Genomic DNA, 22,236 nt, shown 5'->3' on the forward strand with positions numbered 1-22,236 from the left:
CAGGACCAGACTCATGTTAGACACACATCTGCTGAGAATTTTCCTTGACATGCATTTAAAAAAGTGGGATTGTCTTAAATTCAGGGTGTTCTTCTGACTGACAACATTTAATCGCAGTAGACGGCGCCACCTGCCTGTAAAGCGAGTGAGCGCTTCATGAGTGAGGCTAGCTGTCGCTCACAACCACGACAGCAGAGGGATGAAAGATGGAGAGACACGGCGATCATCCAGATGAAAGGGTCCCAAAAGTGGGCGGAGCTATGCTGCTAGTTTTTAGGATAGTTGTTATCAATGAAGCAGAGACATTTTACAGCTGTCACTGAACTGAAATATCAACTAAAGATTGGGGTTTAACTTTTAAGACCCAATATGAAAAAAGGTCAATATTTTCAAGTTATGGCAACATTTTAAAGTTGTATTTTTTGGGGCATTTTCGCCTTTATGGATAAGACAGCTGAAGAGAGACAGAAAATGTGGGGAGTAGAGAGAGGGGGAGGACATGCAGTGAATGGTCGAGGCTGGATTAGAACCTGCACCCTCTGCGACGAGGACTATAGCCTCTGTATGGGGGGCGCTTAGACCGCTAGGCCGCCAGCGCCCCAAATGATGGCCATATTTTAATTCTGTCATACATTATAATGTTTCATTGTCTTTCTTTATCATGTGCAGGTCTGTTGATTATTATTTGTAATCCTCTCAGATGGTCCCATTGTTTTTAAAGCTGTAGTATAATAACAGCTGCTGTAATTGATTTAATGAACTTTCTGCACATTAGTCCAAACTAATGCAGAACAGAAAAACTCAACTTAAACATTTTGCTGGTGGTTCAAAGGGTGTAAAAGTCGCCCTCATTATAATTCACTCTGGAGCTCAGAGCGTAAAATGTTAATGTGAAAAGAGATGTAGTCTGCTCTACAGTTTTACATAATGGGAGGCATAGACTCTCCCCCTGGGACCTCCTCCAGCACCGGGGTGAACGAACCGGAGAGAGACAGCAGGCGTGGAGCTCCAAGCAAATAAGACTGACCGCTGACTGATTGTTCAAACACACAGTCTTCAAAAGCAATCTCTTTGTCCCTTCTCTGGCCTTGGAAGAGTGAAGATGAGTGGTGGTGGGGGGGTGGAAGGGTGGAAGGGGTCGACTCTGACACATTTCAATGGGCCACTTCAGTCTGCAAGGGCAAAAACCTGAGCCAGACGACGAGGAGAGCAAGCCAGATCAATGGTGAGAGTCTGAGAGCTGCAGCCTTTACAAACAGGGGTACAAACAGAATCTGGACTGTCAAGAGGTCATTAAGAGAGCAGGAACACTTCTCACCTGATTCTACCTCTTTCACTAGTTTTTTAGGGGGGCATTGTTTTCCTTTATTGGACAGGAAGCTGGAGAGAGACAGGAAATGTGGGGATCAGAGAGAAGGGGAAGACATGCAGGACATGGCAGAGGCTGGGAGTTGAACCTGCGACCGCTGCAACAAAGATGATAGCTTCTTTATGTTTATCCATCCAGTCCATCTCCGATCCGCTGTGGAGCAGGACCTCCGGATAGCTGGAGTCATTAGAATCAGCCAATCAGAATCAAGCAGAAGATCAGTAAGAGAGCCGGGGAATAAGCCTTTATTAAGAAACTGGGAATAGTGATGGGATTTAACCACTAAGCCAAACCAGTGCCCCCAAACATGGTGGCGTCTGGATCAAAGAACTGAGATAGTAGCACTTTGGCTTTTGCAAAGACGGGTATGTTCTAAATAAGTCGCTCGCTGTTTGTAGGATATGTAAAGGTCAAGTAAACTAAGATAAGATCCTCCTTTATTCGTCCCCCAACAGGGAAATTCAAGGAGTTACAGCAACAAACAAGAAGGTGCACAGAACAAGAATTTAACAAGAATATATACAGGAAAGAAATGTTCATCAGAGACGACAGCTTGGCCATAATCCTCCTGTCAGCCACCACCTCCACAGGGTCCAGGACTGAGCTGGCCTTCTTCCCCAGTTAGTTTAGTCTGGCTCTCCTGTATCCTGTCCGCCCACAGCAGGTGAAATCCTTCCAATGTGGCGTTGGTGTCCGGTGTTAGCTCTGTTAGCATGATGCTACTCTGGTGCTGGGTTAGCTGGTCCACCTTATCGTAGATAGATCTTACAGTCCCCATAACGGTGGGTGGAAGGAGAGGTCCACGGCAACACCACAAATCTATCCAACCACCTACTAAGGCGCCATCAGCTCTGCAGAAGCCTCAGGCCTCGCCAGCATGTTCAGTCAGAGACGAGGACAAAACTCGGCTCAGGACAAAAACATCACGGCAACAACAGGACTCTAGGACTGTCCAGGATCAAGAGATTTATCTCACGGTCACACTGGATGCATTTTTTGTTTTTTAAAGTTATATTTTTGGCCTTTTTGCCTTTATTTTATAGGACAGCTGAAGAGAGACAGGGAATGTGGGGAGTAGAGAGCGGGGGATGACATGCAGGAAATGGTCAACCAGCAGGACTGTAGCCTCTGTACGTGGGGCGCTTAGACCGCTAGGCCACCAGCACTCCACTGGTTGAATTTTGGCTAAAAAGTCACTGAATTGTTTTGGATCGTATCGTTCTAAATAAATCAATATCGTCCTTTAATCGAATCGGCAACCATGAATCATGATACGAATTGAATCGTTGTTAAAAAGAATCGTTACAGCCCGACCTCCAAGTTTAAGAGGCAGTTTCAAATACACTTCACATCCACTGCAGCCCCAGATTTTTAAAGAGCAAGTATCTGACAGCGCTGAGATTCTCCTGTAACACCAGAAACACACGCCCAGATGTGTTAATAAGAGATGTTAGACACTGATTTCTATTCAACATGCAGGCTGTAATGTATTTCTGTAACAAAAGAGTCCATTTACTTGTGTCTGTGAGGTTTTAAATGTCAAACCAGCACATCTCCAAAGGTCTACACCTACACGTTGGTTAATATGTGTTCCCAGTGACAGGTTTACAAGAAGCAGCGAGGACTGTGACGCCGCTCTGCTGTTATCTGACAGTTTGAGGAGGATTCAGCCTTCAGATTCCTGCTCTCAAAAACCCATTACAGCTGGGTTTGTTGGAGACAATGGCTCCCCGACAGCAGAAGGCTGTTTTGCATCGTCAAAATCTCCAGTGAACAGTGGGTTCAGCTGTTTTTCTGCTTTAACTTGGCCCTCAAAAATGCAGTGTTGATAAAATTCTCTTTCAGGCATCGGCTGCCTCGAGTGGCTCTCTTGAGGAGGAGGAGGAGAAAACAGGCGCAAGTGAGCATGACCGACCCTGCTGAGTGGGAGGGAAGCTCAGCAGGAGGGGTGAAGGGGGGAAATCATCTGTATCCTTTTCTTTTTTACACATTTCCATTTCCAAGAACCCCCCCGGTGGTTTGACACTCAGCCCAGCCTTTCACAGACGGCGGGTCGGGCCTGTGGCTCAGGCGGTCGTCCGAGCCGCTGGGAAACGTTTGAATACGTGGCGCACGAGCAACAGGTGGGACGCGGTATCGATCGCGTCGGGGCAGAAATGGGAAAAGAGTCAATGAGGGCAAGCCGGAGACACCTGAGGCCTCACACAAAGGCTGGCTTTCTGAGGGCGCAGGAGGTGGAATAAAAAGAGAAGGAGAGAGAGGGAAGGGAGGAAGGAAACACAGGGTTTGATCAGGACTTGGTATTAAAACCATCTTATTAGGGGACAGGGATGGATCAACTTTGGACTCTTTCAGGATATGATACGGATCAACTTTAATTATTTATTTATCATCTAGTTAAAATTTGAGTCACTTTTTATTTATTTGATTTGATTCTCTTGATTTAGCAGCTTGTAACAGTAGTCTTCTCTCAGCCCACCGTGAATGCGTCTCTCCTCCCGGTGTTCCGCTTTTAAAAGTGACCCTGTAAACTGGAGACCTTCAGCTGAACGTGTCAGTGTTTGTGGAGTTTACACAGCTGTTGAAACACAGAGGGAGTTCCTGGGAATGCAAACTAGTTTAGTTTTTATTAAGATTTCAAAATACCCTCATCAGATATTTAATGATCGTCTAAAGACGTTTATGAGGGATGCATCCGGCTGAGAGTCTCCAGTTAACAGGGTCGAATTTTTTTGTCATACTTTTTTTGTCAATTTTTTTTTTGTCAATTTTTTATTTTTCAAAATTTTTATTTAAAAAAAAAAATTGCATTTTTTTTTCATTTTTTGTTTTTTTCAAAAAAATTTCTTGTCAATTTTTTTTTTTGTTTTCAAAAAAAAATTTGTTTTCCCCAAAAAAAAAATTCAAATTTTTTTTTTTCATTTTTTTTGTCAAATTTTTCCAAAAACCATTCACAGTCATTGTTTTTTCCATCTGTGATCACTTGATTTCTCTTTCTTTCATTAGTTTTTATTTGTTCTATCTTTTTTGTATGTGTGTGTACTTTTCAAAAGAAGAAGCTGTGATTCTCTTGATTTAGCAGCTTGTAACAGTAGTCTTCTCTCAGCCCACCGTGAATATGTCTCTCCTCCCGGTGTTACGGTTTTAAAAGTGACGTTTATGAGGGATGCATCCAGCTGAGAGTCTCCAGTTAACAGGGTCGCCGTTTAAACCAAAACACCGGCCGATCTCTGCGATCACGTCTTTTTGAGTTCAAAAGGATTTTAAAGCCGTGTTGAAACGTCTTTGCTACTCGCGCTTATCTCCTCTCACGTGTTGATTCATTCATTGCTTTTTACATGATTTTAACCGCAGGCGCAAAATGTTCACTTTTTCATGTTTTTTTCTGCTTTTGGAGCACAATTTCAAATTTGAGGAAAACATATTTTTTCAACAGGCTCCGGGTCAACTTTTTAGTCACCTTTTTTTTGTCGAATTTTTTTGTCAAACTTTTTTTGTCAATTTTTTTTTGTCAATTTTTTTTTTTTTCAAAATTTTTATTTTAAAAAAAAAAATTACATTTTTTTTTCAAATTTTTTTTTTTCAAAAAATTTTCTTGTCAAATTTTTTTTTTTTTTTTCAAAAAAAATGTTTTCCAAAAAAAAAAAAAATTTTCAAATTTTTTTTTTCATTTTTTTTGTAAATTTTTTTCTTTCAATTTTTAAAAAAAACCATTCACAGTCATTGTTTTGTCCATCTGTGATTCTCTTGATTTCTCTTTCTTTCATTAGTTTTTATTTGTTCTATCTTTTTTGTATGTGTGTGTACTTTTCAAAAGAAGAAGCTGTGATTCTCTTGATTTAGCAGCTTGTAACAGTAGTCTTCTCTCAGCCCACCGTGAATATGTCTCTCCTCCCGGTGTTACGGTTTTAAAAGTGACGTTTATGAGGGATGCATCCAGCTGAGAGTCTCCAGTTAACAGGGTCGCTGTTTAAACCAAAACACCGGCCGATCTCTGCGATCACGGCTTTTTGAGTTCAAAAGGATTTTAAAGCCGTGTTGAAACGTCTTTGCTACTCGCGCTTATCTCCTCTCACGTGTTGATTCAGTGAATCCATCTGTGATGAAATATAGCACCATCTAAAACAGACCAGCTGAGTCTCTTCATGCTAACAGGCTAACTGTTGTGTTGCTCATAATGATACCTGCCTGTCCGTCTGCTTCTATGGTGTCATCTGTGATGAATGACATTCCTCTTTGTTTTACTGCCCTCTACTGGTCTGGTGGTGTAGTGCATTTACTTTGGCCTGATTTAAACAATCTACCCGGGACTTCAGCCTGCGGTTGAAACGCAGACAACAATGGGGGACCAGGAACCTTTTAGTTCAGGGGACAGTAGTTCTGGGGGCTAAAAGACCCCAGGACTCTTGGTCCAAATGCACCTGTAATCTATATTCCTGGCCCTGGAGAACATGCATTTTGTTTTCCTTTCATTCAGTACAAGTTGAAGAGTGCTGAAGATGAATGTCCGTGGCTAATTGTACAGAATCTGCAATAAACAACAGCATCATCTGCATAAAGATGAGCGTGACAACCGTTCAGAGTGGAAACGATGTCATGTGAGAGAATCTGGCTCGAGTGACTTCAGGACGATGAAGTATGAAGATGAAGAAGCCCAGCAGGTGGAAACAAGCTGAGGAACAAGACTCCAGCTCAGCCCCCCAAACACACACCATGTCCACAGAACATCTGCATGGTCTGTTTTTTTTATCCTAGTTTGGAGTCAGAGCTCGTTTGAATGAAATGTAAAACCTTCTCACAGCATTTAAAACTCTGTCACAAACTAAAGGAACAGGTGGAATACAATCAGCAGCTTTTACAGGCCGACACAAACAGACAGGGATCAGCGCTGTCACCGAGCCAGCAGAGGAAAGCGCTGCAGAAAGATGAAGAAAGGGCTGATGTGAATGCAGGAGCACGTGTGGCGAGGCTGTGGGGGTATTTACCTGGAAGGCCTGCCAGAGCTGATCAGCCAGAGTGCTGATTTCAGAGAGGATGTGACGGATGAGAAAGGACTTTGACATGCTGTTGCTCCCCAGCGTGATCAGGTACTCCATCAGCCTCTCTGCAGCCCGGAGCTGAGGACAGAAAAGAAACATTATTCCACCGATACAAAGACTTAGAAAGTGTCTTTCTGCTAAACTTTACAGCCAGGATGTGAATGCCTGGATACAAATATAAACAGATCATTAGAACCTCGCCTAGTTTTGTTTTGTCTTCATTAAAGATTCATCTGTGATTCGAGTACAGTGATGCCTCTTTATGGTGGCTGCAATATAAACTGCCCCTGTTGAAATGAAGCATCGTATTTATCACAGTCCGGCTCAGATTGATGTTTAAAGAGTCTGACAACGTTACAAAGAGGATCCCTACAGAGACAGGCCGGTTTGTTAAAGAGGAAGCTGCATTTTTAAACTAGAGACAGACGTTATATCGCTCTGAAACTACCACACACTCTGGGTTCTGGACAGCTGAGAGAGTGGTTAACTGAGAGATAGTTGAAGCCTCCCTAAAGCCTGGTTTATACTTCTGTGGTGACCATACGCAGCAGTGGCCGACGTGGCCGTGAGCTCTGCACACTTGTGCATCGCTCTGCAGTACTCCACCGAACCACTAGAGGGCAGTGTGGTGTCTCTGATAGTCGCTACGATCTCTGTTTCTGCTCTGTTGGGATTGAGGCAAAAATAGAAGTCTTGCGTCTCTGATCCGGAGGACTCAGACCTGCCGGATCAGAGACGCAGCCGAAACGCAACGGAGCAGATCCAGTGGAAGTTAACACATTAGGGGCATTTTGACCAGAGGAACTTTACCCCTGAACTACGTGCGTTTCGACCGGAGGACCCAGGGTCTAAATTTAGTTCAGGGGCAGATAATCTCCCCCCTAAAAAGCCCCTGCTAGGGGGGTAGTACTTTTCAAAGGTCCCGGGACTTTCGGGGGGCGGGGCCTGCAATGCTGAATGTGTCTGATTGGTAGATTAACCTCAGTGTTTTTATTCCTGCCTCCGTCCACAATAACATCACACACATCTGTGATTCACTTGATTTCTCTTTCTTTCATTAGGTTTTATTTGTTCTATCTTTTTTGTATGTGTGTGTATGTGATTCATTCATTGCTTTTTCCATGTTTTTAATCACAGGTGCAAATTTTTTTCAGTTTTTGTAGCACAGTTTCAAATTTGAGGGAAATACATTTTTGCATATCTTATTTTGTCCATTTTTTTTTTCAATTTTTTTTTTCAAATTTTTTTTTTCAAAATTTTTTTTTTTCAATTTTTTTTTTTCAAAAGTTTCCAAAAACCATTCCCAGTCATTGTTTTTTTTTCAAAAAAATTTAAAAAAAATTTTTGTCAAATCTTTTTTCAAAATTTTTTTTCTTTCAATTTTTTTTTTCAAATGTTTCCAAAAACCATTCACAGTCATTGTTTTTTCCATCTGTGATTCACTTGATTTCTCTTTCTTTCATTAGTTTTTATTTGTTCTATCTGTTTTGTATGTGTGTGTACTTTTCAAAAGAAGAAGCTGTGATTCTCTTGATTTAGCAGCTTGTAACAGTAGTCTTCTCTCAGCCCACCGTGAATGCGTCTCTCCTCCCGGTGTTCCGCTTTTACAAGTGACCCTGTAAACTGGAGACCTTCAGCTGAACGTGTCAGTGTTTGTGGAGTTTACACAGCTGTTGAAACACAGAGGGAGTTCCTGGGAATGCAAACTAGTTTAGTTTTTATTAAGATTTCAAAATATCCTCATCAGATATTTAATGATGGTCTAAAGACGTTTTCAGTTAACAGGGTCACCGTTTAAACCAAAACACCGTCCGATCTCTGCGATCACGGCTTTTTGAGTTCAAAAGGATTTTAAAGGCGTGTTGAAACGTCTTTGCTACTCGTGCTTATCTCCTCTCACGTGTTGATTCAGTGAATCCATCTGTGATGAAATATAGCACCATCCAAAACAGACCAGCTGAGTCTCTTCATGCTAACAGGCTAACGTCTGCTTCTATGGTGTCATCTGTGATGAATGGCATTCCTCTTTGTGTTACTGCCCTCTACTGGTCTGGTGGTGTAGTGCATTTACTTTTCTTTCCTCCATACGTCACTGGCCTGATTTACACAATCTACCCGGGACTTCAGCCCGCGGTCGAAACACAGACAACAATGGGGGACCAGGAACCTTTTAGTTCAGGGGCTCTTGGTCGAATGAACCTATTGACTACAAAAGAAACCTATCAGATCCGGTGCTGTGACGGATCAGAGACGGATCTAGTGGAATTTGGCCGTTAAAGTTGGAGAGTATCATCATCATCAGATTTATCAACAAGGATTGGTGCTTCAGGGAGGAAGTAGATGAGTGAGAGAGTTTCTGTAACAGTGGATGTGTTGTAATAGTGTCTGGACGACATGGAGCTGTGTGGCTCAGAGTAAGAGGATGAATCAGGCTGTAGATTCTCTCCGTGTCGGTTTGGCTCTCCACCTGAGGTTTGTTGACGAGTACAGAATTCAACATATTGGTGGACATAGTTTTAGTCCTCACATCCTGAAGTCAACCCCAGCCAGCTCCCAGTTAGCTGCTCCTGCAGGTTTGAATTTCTCTGATCCTGGAGGAGTTGTGTTTAGCATGCACGCTCACATTCAAACAACACACTGATTCATATTCACTCCGCTTTTCATATTTTCTGCAGCCAAACATCCAAACTGCCCTCTGTGTCGGTGCCAGCAGGCAGCTCCACGTCTGCAGCTGAGGATAAAACGGTTTGGCTGGAGGGTGTTATGACCATTGTTGCTTTTTTCCCCGCTCGGTCTGGAGGATTCAGCCGGTCACATTACCGGACTCTGCAGCGCGGGGCTAAAACAGCTCCATGTTCAGGCTGATCAGATGGGTGTGTTTGGCTCTTTGCTCCAGTGAGAGAGCAGCAGAAGAAAAAACACATCATGGAATTCAATTTGTTTGGTAATGCCTCTGCCGCTGATTGCCTCGGTGCGCCACGATACGAGGACATTATGTGAAATTGTCTGTCTGATTATCCTATCAGGAGATTAATTCATAATTTGAAACAACTGAAGGGAGGACACCGTCGTTCAGTTCTCCTCACCAGACTTTCAGAGGCTGCGGATTGATGACTCTCTGCACCTCCAGGCTGACCACACTACCTGTGAATTCAGCTCTCACTGCAAACATCAGCTGACTCACCGCTGCTCTTATCTCAAGCTGCACTGTGCTTCACTTCTGTTAGCATTCACTCAACACTTTTCTTATCCCTCCATCATTCCTCAAACTCCTGCTCGCTGCAGAATCCCCGACATGCTCCAGAAGGTTTCACAAACACCTCTTGAATGTTACGCCTCAGCGACATGTTGCATCACTGATAACGTTTCAGTGCAATGCAAGAAATGTGAACAGGAAGTAAGATTTGTTATATATTAGCATGTTGGTAATTAAAATTCAAGGGGGGTGCACCAGGGTTTACGAGCAGTTGTCCAGCATACAGAGACATCATCGGCCAAAATGTCCGGCGGTAAAAACCTCAATAGAACAGGACATCACACATCCACTAAACACCCACCTCATCCCACTCCCCTCAGGACACAGGTACAGAGCACTCAGGTGCAGAAGGGCTCGCCTCGTCCCTGCTGTTATAGTGAGCCTGAATAACAGGCCTCGCTGAATGATACAACTCTGAGTGTTGATGTCTTGGTGGACAGTTTGTTGAGCCTACAGTGTGTGTTCTTGTGTTTGTCGATGTCTGTGGAAATGCAGGAAGGTCCTGTGGATAAGAATTTCCTCAAGGGGACAATAAAGTCTGAAGTCTAAAGCATGATGAGATCCATCCATCCATTATCTTGACCGCTTATCCCATTAGGGGTCACGGGGGGCTGGAGCCTATCCCAGCTGGCTTTGGGCGGAAGGCAGGGTACACCCTGGACAGGTCGCCAACCCATCACAGGGCTAACACAGAGAGACAGACAACCATTCACACACACTCACACCTACGGGCAATTTAGAGTGACCAATTAACCTGGTGAGCATGTTTTTGGACTGTGGGAGGAAGCCGGAGAACCCGGTGAAAACCCACGCATGCACGGGGAGAACATGCAAACTCCACACAGAAAGGCACCTGCCCAGCCGGGGATTCGAACCAGGAACCTTCTAGCTGTGAGGCACCAGTGCTACCCACTGCACCACCGTGCAGCCAATGATGAGATATTAATATCAAAACATACTCGGTGATGGTCGCCTTCCGAAAACACTTAAAGGGGACAGATAGCGTGCACGTGGATTAATGGAGCGCCGCCTGCAAGCTAGTTCAGGCAGACAACTCGAGCCGCGCTCATCATACTGACACGTCACCACCTCTCCATCAGCTGATCTCAACATCCTCATTCGGCGGTCTATTTAAACGGCAAGCCTCCCTGTCTCTGCCTCTGCTTGCAGTGCTCCTGCTGTTCTGCTCAGTGCTGTGTGAAGTTTGTCCCTACCTCCTCCCCGGCTTCCACCTGCGGGCTCCGGGGGGGGGTTAGTCCTATCTCATTGCTCCTAATGTCTGCATTTAAATAATCTACGAGGAGTAATGAAATTCGGAGCCCACACGCCAAACACAATACTGTATGCTGCAATAAACTTATTAAGTAAACGTGAGTTGTCTGACTGAACTCCCTTCAGCAGTGTGCAGAGGACTTTACCAAACAATCACCTGTTACTTGCACGCAGAATTAATAATAATAATAATACTTCATAGAGTTTATATAGCGCTTTTCTTAGTACTTTACATAAGGAAAAAATAAAACATATAAACAAATCAAAACAGGGACAGAGGTGGGCGGGGGAGAGGTCATGTGTGGTAAGCTTTTTGGAACAGGTAGGTCTTGAGTTGGTTCTTAAATGAGAGGAGAGAGTCAGAGTTGCAGATGTGTGGAGGGAGAGAGTTCCAGAGAGTCAGGGCAGGGATGGCAAAGGCTCTGTCCCCTAAGGTGCGGTGCTTGGACTTGGTGATAGGGGGACAGGAGGTTGGCATCTGATGATCTGAGGCGGCGAGACGGGGAGTGGCGTTTGAGGAGGTCGGTCAGGTAAGAGGGGGCGAGGTTATTGAGGGCTTTGTAGGTGATGAATTCAGAGCAGAGTCCGGTGCATAGGGGCACAGAGGACACCGGACAGACACGGCAGGTCACGCCTGTTGGCCCCGGACCAGAGGAGGATCAGGTTAGAGTGAAAGTGTGGGGCTATACACCATCCGTGGTTCAACAGATACATTTTAAAGGTCTCTCTCACTATCAAAGAATGCAATCTATTTAGCTGAACTAAAGTCGTGGCAGGATGATTATGTATGCTCACTAGTGATCTAGGAAGAACATGTTGATACTTGAAACACGATTTCCTTCTTTGTTTGTTTGATATTATTTGTTTCTGTATTATTATTATTTTTCTTTATTTTATTTTTTGTTAGATGCACTCTCTGTTATTCCCTTTGCATACATGTATTAATTTGCTTGTCTCTGTTTGTCTTAGTGCAGTTTTTTAAATGTTAAAATGAATAAAATCTGGTTGAAGTGTGGGGCTCTCAGGATGAAGCACAGAGGATGCTCTGCTGCCTTCATCTTTACTACAGAAGTTAGACTGAAATAAATAAATTCAACATGCTGCTCTCATACGGTCCTATCTGACAGATACCGGACATCTTAAGGTGGAGTGTTTTCTTATTACTCAGTGCATGATTTCACATCGTGAATCAACCAAACCACCTTAAAGGTCAAATTGATTTTTGACCAGTGTTCGTTTGAATCGTCTTTCTTGCATGACATAAACTTCAGTGGTTATTAGATCATGAAGCGCTCTATAACGTCCATGTGAAGGTAAACCGGATTATGCAAACTGCATCCATCCATCCATTATCTTGACCGGTCACGGGGGGCTGGAGCCTATCCCAGCTGGCCTCGGCGGAAGGCAGGGTACACCCTGGACAGGTCGCCAACCAATCACAGAGAGACAGACAACCATTCACACACACACTCACACCTAAGGGCAATTTAGAGTGATCAATTAACCTGGTGAGCACGTTTTTGCACTGTGGGAGGAAGCCGGAGTACCCGGAGAGAACCCACCCCATGCACGGGGAGAACATGCAAACTCCACACAGAAAGGCACCTTCCTGGCCAGGGATTCGAACCAGGAACCTTCTAGCTGTGAGGCAACAGAGCTACACATGCCTATGCAGACTGCACTTTAAGAGAATAAAGTCCAGGCCTGCTGGTCTGTGCGCTACCATAGTCTCTCCCCCTTTTTCCCAATGCAGGTGCTCAATCATAGTATTTACTAATTGATTCATTTCTAATTTTAAAAGTGATTTTCTGGGTCACCGTGTCAGTGTCTTCAGTGTTGCATTGCTGGTAAATGTAAGTTATTAATGTCCGACAGTTCTTCTTTATGGTCGGTGATATTCTCAGTCTGAGTGATCAGAACCTGTTTCTGTGGAGGCTGAGACAAAGTGGAAGATGTTTGTTTGGGAGAAATATCAGTTTTCTGTGGGCGGGCTGTCATTTGATCCAAATTCAAAAATAATCTCCAAAAGTCTGTAAAGCACTTAAGCTTCTTCTCCTCTCCTCAGTCTATTTCTGACTCACCTGAGGTCATCAAATCCAGGTTTTCTAACTGTTCTTGAGATCCAAAGATGTGGCGAGGAGGCTTTTATCTGATTTCTCTGTGAGTGGGAGGGAGGTTTGTGTTTCTGGTTCTCTCTTTTGGGTTACTGCTGCTTCTTCTTCTTGGACTGTGTTTGGATCCTAACCTCTGTGCCGGGTCACATGTCAGAGTATTTCCTTCAAATGCAACATGATTTAAGATTTGAAACAATCCCCCCTATCCCCCATAAAACCCCATCCTCTCTGTTACCAGGCAGACGTTCCCAAAGCGATGAGATATCCTCTCTCTTTAGGGTTCAAACACATAAATGTCATGTTTGGTAATAAAAGTTCAGTCAGAAGCCAAGAGGACGTTTCCATAAGACGAGGCAGGTGTGAGGCAGCTTCACCTGCTCCTCTCTCTCAAAGGTTATTACATGAAATATGCCCTACACAGAGAGAGAGAGTGACATTTCAACAAGGGCACTTGGGATTCAGGATCTGCAATTTCATCGTCTGGGCTCTTCATCTCGTCCAATCATCTTCCTCCTGGACCGTAACGGCTCCTCCAGGTGTGTCTGAGAAATGGAGTCAGAAAGAAGAGCTCTCCTGGCCGATGTGAGGGGCTCTGAAGGCAGAGCAAGGAGCCGCCGCCGCCTCGGCCGGGTGAATTGCAGCAGCTCGAGGTTTTTACTCCTGGAGATGGAACGCACTCAGGCTGCAGGCACTCTGCAGACACTTCCAGAAGACTCGTTCAGACGCTTTCATCCAGCTCGAGGTTTTAGAGAAGAGATGAAAACAAAGGTGGGTCCGAAAGAGGAGCGACTTCACTTCAACAACTGTGACCATCAGCAGCTTTTATCTGCTCTTTCATCAGGATACACCAAACTACAGAGGCCTTCAACTGCTTCAAATACAACCATCAGTGTTTGAGCTGCTCATTCTCATGCTTTCTTTACATCAACAGGTAATACTACCAGGATTCAGGGGACTTAGACAGCTGGATGTGCAAAACAAGCTCAGCTGAGGGGAGTGTAACAGGCGTTTTGGACACTTCTCTTTATAAACATTGAACTGATTAGTTGAGAAATTGATTTAAAGACAATGTTATCCTTGGGTTACCTCCATGTTCCTGCACACCATGAGCCATTTCCAACAACTGGCTGTTTAAAGCTGCTGTGAGGAACTTCTGGTGTGTATCGATTCTGGCGCCCCCTTGTGGACAAAGTGATACCTCTTATCTCTTCTCCTGCAAATACAAAATGAGTGTCTTCAGACAATAACCTCATCCTGTTGTCTTGTACCATTTATCTTCATCACACAATGTGATTATTTGCCATGAAAACAGCCAAACAAAGGGTGTGTCTAGAGCGAGATGTCAATCATCTGTTCTGACACCGACCCCCTCAGAACAGTTTCAGGCATTAAAAATGACAACAGAGGAGGGATCGGTGTTGTTGCTGATGGACTTGTTTGCTTTAGAGGGTCATAATGATGCATCAGTATCAGTATCAGTCTATTTCTCAGCCAGTTAAAAACTCCTCATAGTGCCTTTAACTACAGTTTCATCTCTTTATAATAGATGCAACCAACCGTATAAGTTTCAGACGTTTCAGAGAGAAACTAAAGAGACGGGGCTGACAGCTCCCAAAAGTGAGGCCAAAATTTGTAGAGCTCCCTCCGGTGGCTGGCTGCAGTAAAGGTTCCAAAGCCTGCCGACTCCACCTTAAAGAGGGGACATGGGTCAAACTATCAAATCAAAATAAATTAGTGGTCCTAAAAGAAACATATTTTGGCGACAGCTCTCACCTGTGCTTGTTTACATCCAGGTAGTAGTGGTAGCATTATAGCAGAAGCCAATACCGAGCACTTTGGGCTAGTGGTGGAGGGCAGCATTGCAGCTAATATGCAGTATATGACCGGCATTTTGGATCTACAGTAACAAAACTATGAATAACTTATTCAACAGACTAGTAATTGAAGAGTCTGTGTGAGTACTTCACAAGTCAGTGCAGGATGGTAATCCACTAATTCTTTGTCATTTTACAGAGGAACCTACAAGACAAGGGAGCTCAGGGACTCCAGAAAGGTCTATGGCTGTTATTTGTTATATAAAGGCAGTGGATTGTCAGTGTGGGGTGGTTTTAGTAAATGTAGGTTGGTTATTAGTCAGTTTAGGGTGGTTCTTGGAGCACAGAGTCAGAGCATGGTGGTTCTTGGAGCACAGAGTCAGAGCATGGTGGTTCTCAGAGCACAGAGTCAGAGCATGGTGGTTCTTGGAGCACAGAGTCAGAGCATGGTGGTTCTTGGAGCACAGAGTCAGAGCATGGTGGTTCTTGGAGCACAGAGTCAGAGCATGGTGGTTCTTGGAGCACAGAGTCAGAGCACGGTGGTTCTTGGAGCACAGAGTCAGAGCATGGTGGTTATTAGAGCACAGAGTCAGAGTATTGTGGTTCTTGGAGCACAGAGTCAGAGCATGGTGGTTATTAGAGCACAGAGTCAGAGCATGGTGGTTCTTGGAGCACAGAGTCAGAGCATGGTGGTTCTTGGAGCACAGAGTCAGAGCATGGTGGTTCTTGGAGCACAGAGTCAGAGCATGGTGGTTATTAGAGCACAGAGTCAGAGAATGGTGGTTCTTGGAGCACAGAGTCAGAGCATGGTGGTTCTTGGAGCACAGAGTCAGAGCATGGTGGTTATTAGAGCACAGAGTCAGAGCATGGTGGTTATTAGAGCACAGAGTCAGAGCATGGTGGTTATTGGAGCACAGAGTCAGAGCATGGTGGTTATTGGAGCACAGAGTCAGAGCATGGTGGTTCTTGGAGCACAGAGTCAGAGCATGGTGGTTCTTGGAGCACAGAGTCAGAGCATGGTGGTTCTTGGAGCACAGAGTCAGAGCATGGTGGTTCTTGGAGCACAGAGTCAGAGCATGGTGGTTCTTGGAGCACAGAGTCAGAGCACAGTGGTTATTGGTCAGTGAAAGGTGGTCACAGGTCACTGTAGGTTGGTGTAGTTACTGTAGGGTGGATGTCAGTCAGTGGGCCGTGGTTTTAGGTCACTGTGGGGTCGCTGTTCACACACCACCGCTTTGACTTTGACCACAGAGCTTCAAGATTTCCAGCACACTAAGCATTTTCATGTGCAGGGGGGGGGGGGGATAACCTTCTGTAAGATTGAATTATTCTTTGAATTGCTCAATAAGGACGATGGAAATGACTTTGTGAGTTTGCGTTAATGAATTCTTTATATTTCTGACGTTCAGTGAACACACCATCGCTCTGCCAGTCACACTGATTGTTCAGGACAATCCAGATATGAAGAGGGAGGGGGGGGGGGGCAGAGATGAAGGGCAGGGGTAATTATAATATTGGAAAGACTCCCCGACAAGATCAAGCAGCACCAGCAGAGGAAGCCGGGCGCGGGGACACGACTCTAAAACATTCTGACACCAGACTAATCTGTCAAACACGCTGTTCAGAAACAATTTGAGATTTGGATTGGAAAGAGATTGTCTGGGATACAGTGCTCTAATGAACCACTCAATAGATGTCCAGTTTACTCCCTCACAGCTGACAACCTGAAGGGATGACCAAGCACTTTGTGATTATGCATTATTTTCCATTTAATTCAGCTTCAGGGGAGGTGAAGGAACCCCCCCCCCTCCTTCATAGCAGTGTGTTTTATTATGACAGAGACTGAAAAACTGCAGCTTATGTTTTATTTAACTCAACTGTTGAACACTAGATAGTTATAAGACATATTGTTTTTGCCTCCAAGCTACTATAGTACATCACAATCAATCTTTATTTATAAAGCACCAAATCCCAACAAACGTTCTCCTCAGACTCTTTCCAAACAGAGCCAGTCTAGACCGGACTCTATGTTCTATTATTAACAAAGACCCAACATCAAGACCGGATCAGATCCAGTCCCATCTTCCAGACAGGACTCAGTCTGATCTCATCTTAATCCACCATGAGCAGAGCACTTTGCAGCATTTAGCAAGTTACAGTGGCAAGGACAAACTTCCTTTAACAGGCAGAAACCTCCAGCAGGACCAGACTCATGTTAGACACACATCTGCTGAGACCGTGTTGGAGAGAGGGATAGAGGGAGATGAAGAGAGAGAGAGATGATAGTGGGGAGACGGATAGTAGTAGTTGTAGCAGCTGGAGTCTGGCACGTCCACAGCAGCAGAGATCCAGAGGAACCTACGAGACAAGGGAGCTCAGGGACTCCAGAAAGGTCTAAGAAAAGAGAGAAGAGAGGGAGACCAGAAGAAAGGAAAAGAGGAGAATAAATGGGGAAGGAATGACAGAAGAAAAGGACGGGATGAGAGAAGGAGACATAAAGGATGAAGTAAGATGGGAAGAACAAAGAGAGAAAGGAGAAAAGAAAGAAAGATAGCAGGACGGAAGGAAAGAAGGAATGAAACAAAGTAATTAAAGAAAGACAGAAGGAAGGAAAAAAGAAAGAAAGTAAGGGAAAAGGAAAGAAAGAAAGAAAGAAAGACAAAGAAAGAAAGACAAAGAGAGAAAGAAAGAAAGAAAGAAAGAAAGAAAGAGAGAAAGAAAGAAAGAAAGAAAGGATGAATAACAGACCCCAAAAAGGAATCTACAGCAGAGATCCAGAGGAACCTACGAGACAAGGGAGCTCAGGGACTCCAGAAAGGTCTATGGTTAGTAACTTTAATGGGACAGGAAGAGTTAAAGTGAGAGACAGGCAGAGAGAGGAGAGAGAGGGAAAGACAGGATCCCAGTGTGTCAGTCTAAGCCTATAGCAGCATAACTAAGACCTGGTCCAAGCCTGATCCAGCTCTAACTATAAGCTTTATCAAAAAGGAAAGTTTGAAGCCTACTCTTAAAAGTAGAGAGGGTGTCTGCCTCCCGGACCCTGACTGGTAGATGATTCCAAAGGAGAGGGGCCTGATAACTGAAGGCTCTACCTCCCATACTAGCTTACAGCCACAACACACCCACCATTCATAACGCCTGGCCTTGATGATGGGGATGTAACGGTGACTTGCACGTCGAGCACACCGAGTAAAAGTGAATCATCATCCTGAGAAGATTTGAGAAGATGCAAAGAAATCCAGTCAGGCCAAACAACTCAAAGTGTAAAACATTCTTCTTCTTCTTCTTGTGGTAAAAATGAGTTTTTTATGTGGGACCTCATCAGGATATTTTGGAAAGCTTTAAGCATCATTTCTAAAACGCCAACAACAAACTGGAAGAAGAAGAAGAAAATAAATGGAGTGGTTGATAATGACGAGCTCAGTGTGGATATCTAATCTCCTCTCTAGATTATTCTGTAGCATCAGGAATATAAACTCCAGACTCTGTGATAGAATCCATACTGTTCGCCCTGAACTGCTTGAATTGTTTTTATAAAGAGATCTCTTTCAGGACCTTATCTGAGCGCGGCGGCTCCCTGTGTTTGTTTTCCATCTTGTATTGAAAGTAACTCTCTGCTACATTAGCGGTGAGTTGTTGTGTTACAGCAGCCACGAGTGTGCCCATCACAGAGGAGTGTGGCCATAACTCTCTTTTATGTGACACGCCATTTTTTCCCTGTAAAGGAATAAGAAAGCCAGTCAGTCTATGAAAGTCCGTTTCCATGAATCACAGAGCGGGAAATTAGTTTCCTGAGGCAGGATGATGAGGTGCAGCGTCTGCACTCTGAGTTTCCTGATATGTTGTGGTTCTGCTTCATTGTCATGCGGGTCAGGGTGTAATACATCTTTCAGAACATACAAACCCCGTCTGCAGTGATGTATGTTTTAACCTTTCCTCGTAGAGTCATCCTCTACAACATGGGACCTAGTTGACCTTTCCTCAGCTTGGTGGCGGCACAAGTGCTCACCCTGACGCTTGTAATCACAGAAACTCAAGATGGACGTTTTCCTCTCAGACTGCAGGTTTTATAGATCTGACTTCACTTTCCTGGGTCCGGTTAAAACCAGCTGATCTACATGAGGTTTCTGCAGCTGGAGAATTCATCATCATGCTGCCGAGTCGTCCGTGCAGAACTCCTTAATCACCCCAGACTAACTCAAACTGACCGCTCTCTTAGCTGCAGCAAAGATCCTGTCTGCTCTGATGCACACGTGTCACTCTGGATTTGACACTTTGACATCTGATTCCAGCCGCTGAAGCACCAGGACTAAATCCTTATTCACACAAGATTAGTTTTATCTGGGGACCTCAGATGGTTTGTAAAAGACACAAAGCTGAAATGCCCCCTGAGAGATGCACCACACTTATAGAAAGGTCAATGACTCTTGTGCCAGTGGTCGATACGTTTCCTCCACCTTTCCTCCTCCACTCTGATCCAGTACGAGCTGCAGTTATCAACTGAGCTCTCAATCCTGATGCAAATCCCCTTTTTAGCATCAAATAATTCCTGTAAAACCAGGAGTGTAGGTTGCACCGGTTAAAAGACCCAGTTTTTGGGGATCCCAAAAAACTGTCTTCCTACGTGGAGACTTCCATTGGATTCTGTGCAGCTGTGAAGCTCCATGTAGCACAGTCTGTTTTCGCCCTCCTGCTAGCTACCGTACAGCAGCTCCAGTGTCTGCTTGTTACAGCAGCTCTCTCTGTTTAGTTCTCTTTGTATTTGGAGCCTGTCAGGACCTTTAAAGGTGACATATCATGCAAAATTGACTTTTTAATGGTTCTCTACCTGAAATCTGTGTCCCTGTCTACAAACCCCCCGAGTATGAAAAAAATCCATTCTGCCCCTGTTCTGATTTCTCCACCTTTCTGTAAATGTGTGTGAAACCAGCCGTTTCAGACTTCAGTGTTTTTGTTACGTAACAACAATATCCGGTCTGTCACGGAGTCAGAGCTCGGAGCTTGTTCAGCCCATAGACTGTATAAAATACAACTCAACCCCTCCTCTGTTTTTCATTCCCTGCACACATGTGTGCTAACAAGGAGCTTAGGAGGGAGGCATGCTAGTTGTAGGCTGTCTTAATAAACACAAAGGTCGCTTTGACTCCCCACGTCTGCAGATTTGAAGATCTAGTGGATTATTTTTATTTGTCATGGATAAGTGCTAGCGCTAATTAGCATAGCCACATAGCTATATGTTCATAGCTGTAGCTGTAGCTGTAGCTGTGTACCAAGACACACGTCGACATACTGACAAATAAAACAACAAGAAACACTAAATCTGTGACCAATGGTTCAGAAAGGTCCCGCTGCCTTTCTGGTAGAGGTCGGTTTTACTCCCCACGTCTGCAGATTTGAAGATCTAGTGGATGATTTTTAGTTTTCATGGATAAGTGCTAGCGCTAGTTAGCATAGCCACATAGCTACATGTTGGTAGCTGTGTACCAAGACACACGTCTACATACTGATAAATAAAACAACAAGAAACACTAAATCTGTGACCAATCGTTCAGAAAGGTCCTGCTGCAGGCGCCTCTCCGTCAGGATCAGATTCTGGATCAGATTCAGAGGGTTGAAGCAACGCGGGTCTGTGAGCAGCCGTGTATATTCAGCCAACATGTAAACATTAGATCAACGTGCTGGAGAGCCGAGGCACATCCACTTCCTGAGGGGGCGTGGTCAGAGGGAAAACAGAGAGGACTTTTCAGGCAGACCAAAATCTGATTTCAAAGTGTTTTTTTGAGCATAAACTTTAACGACATGTTTTGGGGACCTCTTAGACCAATATATGTTGATGAAAAAAGCGTGATATGTCCCCTTTAAGGACTCATTTGTTGGCCATGGACACCAAACTGACTACGTCTGCAGGGGTGTTTTAACTGTTTTTGTTCCTGTGTGTGTCCGGAGATCCTGCATGTTACCATGGTTGCATTGTTTACATACGAGATCAGCTGTTAGCAGCCCGTAGCATGTTGCTGCTAAACGATGCTAGGCCCGATGTTCCCTGTGAGCTGAGGAGAAGGAGGCGAGGACGACGTGCTGGTACTGAGGTGCAAGCTAAGAAAAGACGACATGGACCTGTCCTTCCACCCACCGTTATGGGGAATGTAAGATCTATCTACGATAAGGTGGACCAGCTAACCCAGCACCAGAGTAGCATCATGCTAACAGAGCTAACACCGGACACGAACGCCACATTGGAAGGATTTCACCTGCTGTGGGCGGACAGGATACAGGAGAGCCAGACTGAACTAACTGGGGAAGAAGACCAGCTCAGTCCTGGACCCTGTGGAGGTGGTGGCTGACAGGAGGATTATGGCCAAGCTGTCGTCTCTGATGAACATTTATTTCCTTTATATATTCTTGTTAAATTCTTGTTCTGTACACCTTCTTGTTTGCTGCTGGAACTCCATGAATTTCCCCGTTGTGGGACGAATAAAGGAGGATCTGATCTTATCTGATCAGTTGAACCCGACGGCGGTTGCATTTACAGTTGGGAGGTATTTAAGCTTTATCTTGCCCAAGCATTCGGTTTGGGACGGAGCAGCTGTCTGCGATCGTACATTTCAACCTTATTGATAAGAAACCAAGTCCATCCTAAACTAACAAATAACCACCTTATACTATCTAAGGATGGGACAGGATTTTCAAATGGTTGAATATTCGTTCACTTATTAAAAACTGAAGACTCAATGTAATAAATATTATCCCATTTTAAAAGTCCTAGTTTTCATCGTTTTCCCCGGTGCCTGGTTGTAGTACGGTATTCCCGCCAGACGGTGGCTATAGAGCGTCTAGAGCTGTTTGCTAGCCGCGTTTAGTAGCAGAAGAAGAAGAAAACATTAGTGACAGCCTCTGGACCAAAACTCACCCTACACTGACAAACAACAACCCTACATTGATCAACAATCCACCTTCACTGGATAAAAACCACGATACGCTGCCCTGGATGATGACCACTCTTCACCTTCTACTCATTAAAATAACTTTAGTACTCCTGGTTTAAAGTCCTGCTTTCAAAGTTCTACTTTAACCTCAGAGCATTAGAACCAGAGAACAGATCAGAAGTAAAAACTACACCCTCTCTTAAATAATGGAGCCTTCAAAGCCCAGAAACATGCTGCATTTTTTATCTTCTGCCCACAAGGAAATAATTCGTACAAGTTCTTATCGTAGCAACAGGATAAAAAATAGATTTTTCAGGGCTTCAGGGACTCCCCCTGCAAGTTTTGTTGGAGGGCAGTCTACAGCTTTATCACCGTGTTCAAGATGACCTCCCTGCAGAGCTCTGAACAACCTTTTCTAATCAGCAGTGAAACAGAAAACATCTGCT

At 44.4% G+C, this 22,236-nt stretch overlaps 1 protein-coding gene across 1 annotated transcript in view; it reads right to left on the minus strand.

Moving 5' to 3' along the window:
- The window catches only part of mei4 (meiosis-specific, MEI4 homolog (S. cerevisiae)), a 90,489-nt gene that overhangs the window by 50,092 nt on the left and 18,161 nt on the right, over positions 1 to 22,236 (minus strand). Inside the window, exon 4 of the mRNA XM_034700255.1 lies at positions 6,355 to 6,486. Coding sequence (XP_034556146.1) covers positions 6,355 to 6,486 — 132 coding nt within the window. The remainder of the gene's footprint in view (positions 1 to 6,354; positions 6,487 to 22,236) is intronic.

Source organism: Notolabrus celidotus, chromosome 13 (genome assembly GCF_009762535.1).
Source record: "Notolabrus celidotus isolate fNotCel1 chromosome 13, fNotCel1.pri, whole genome shotgun sequence".
NCBI classification, from domain to species: domain Eukaryota; kingdom Metazoa; phylum Chordata; class Actinopteri; order Labriformes; family Labridae; genus Notolabrus; species Notolabrus celidotus.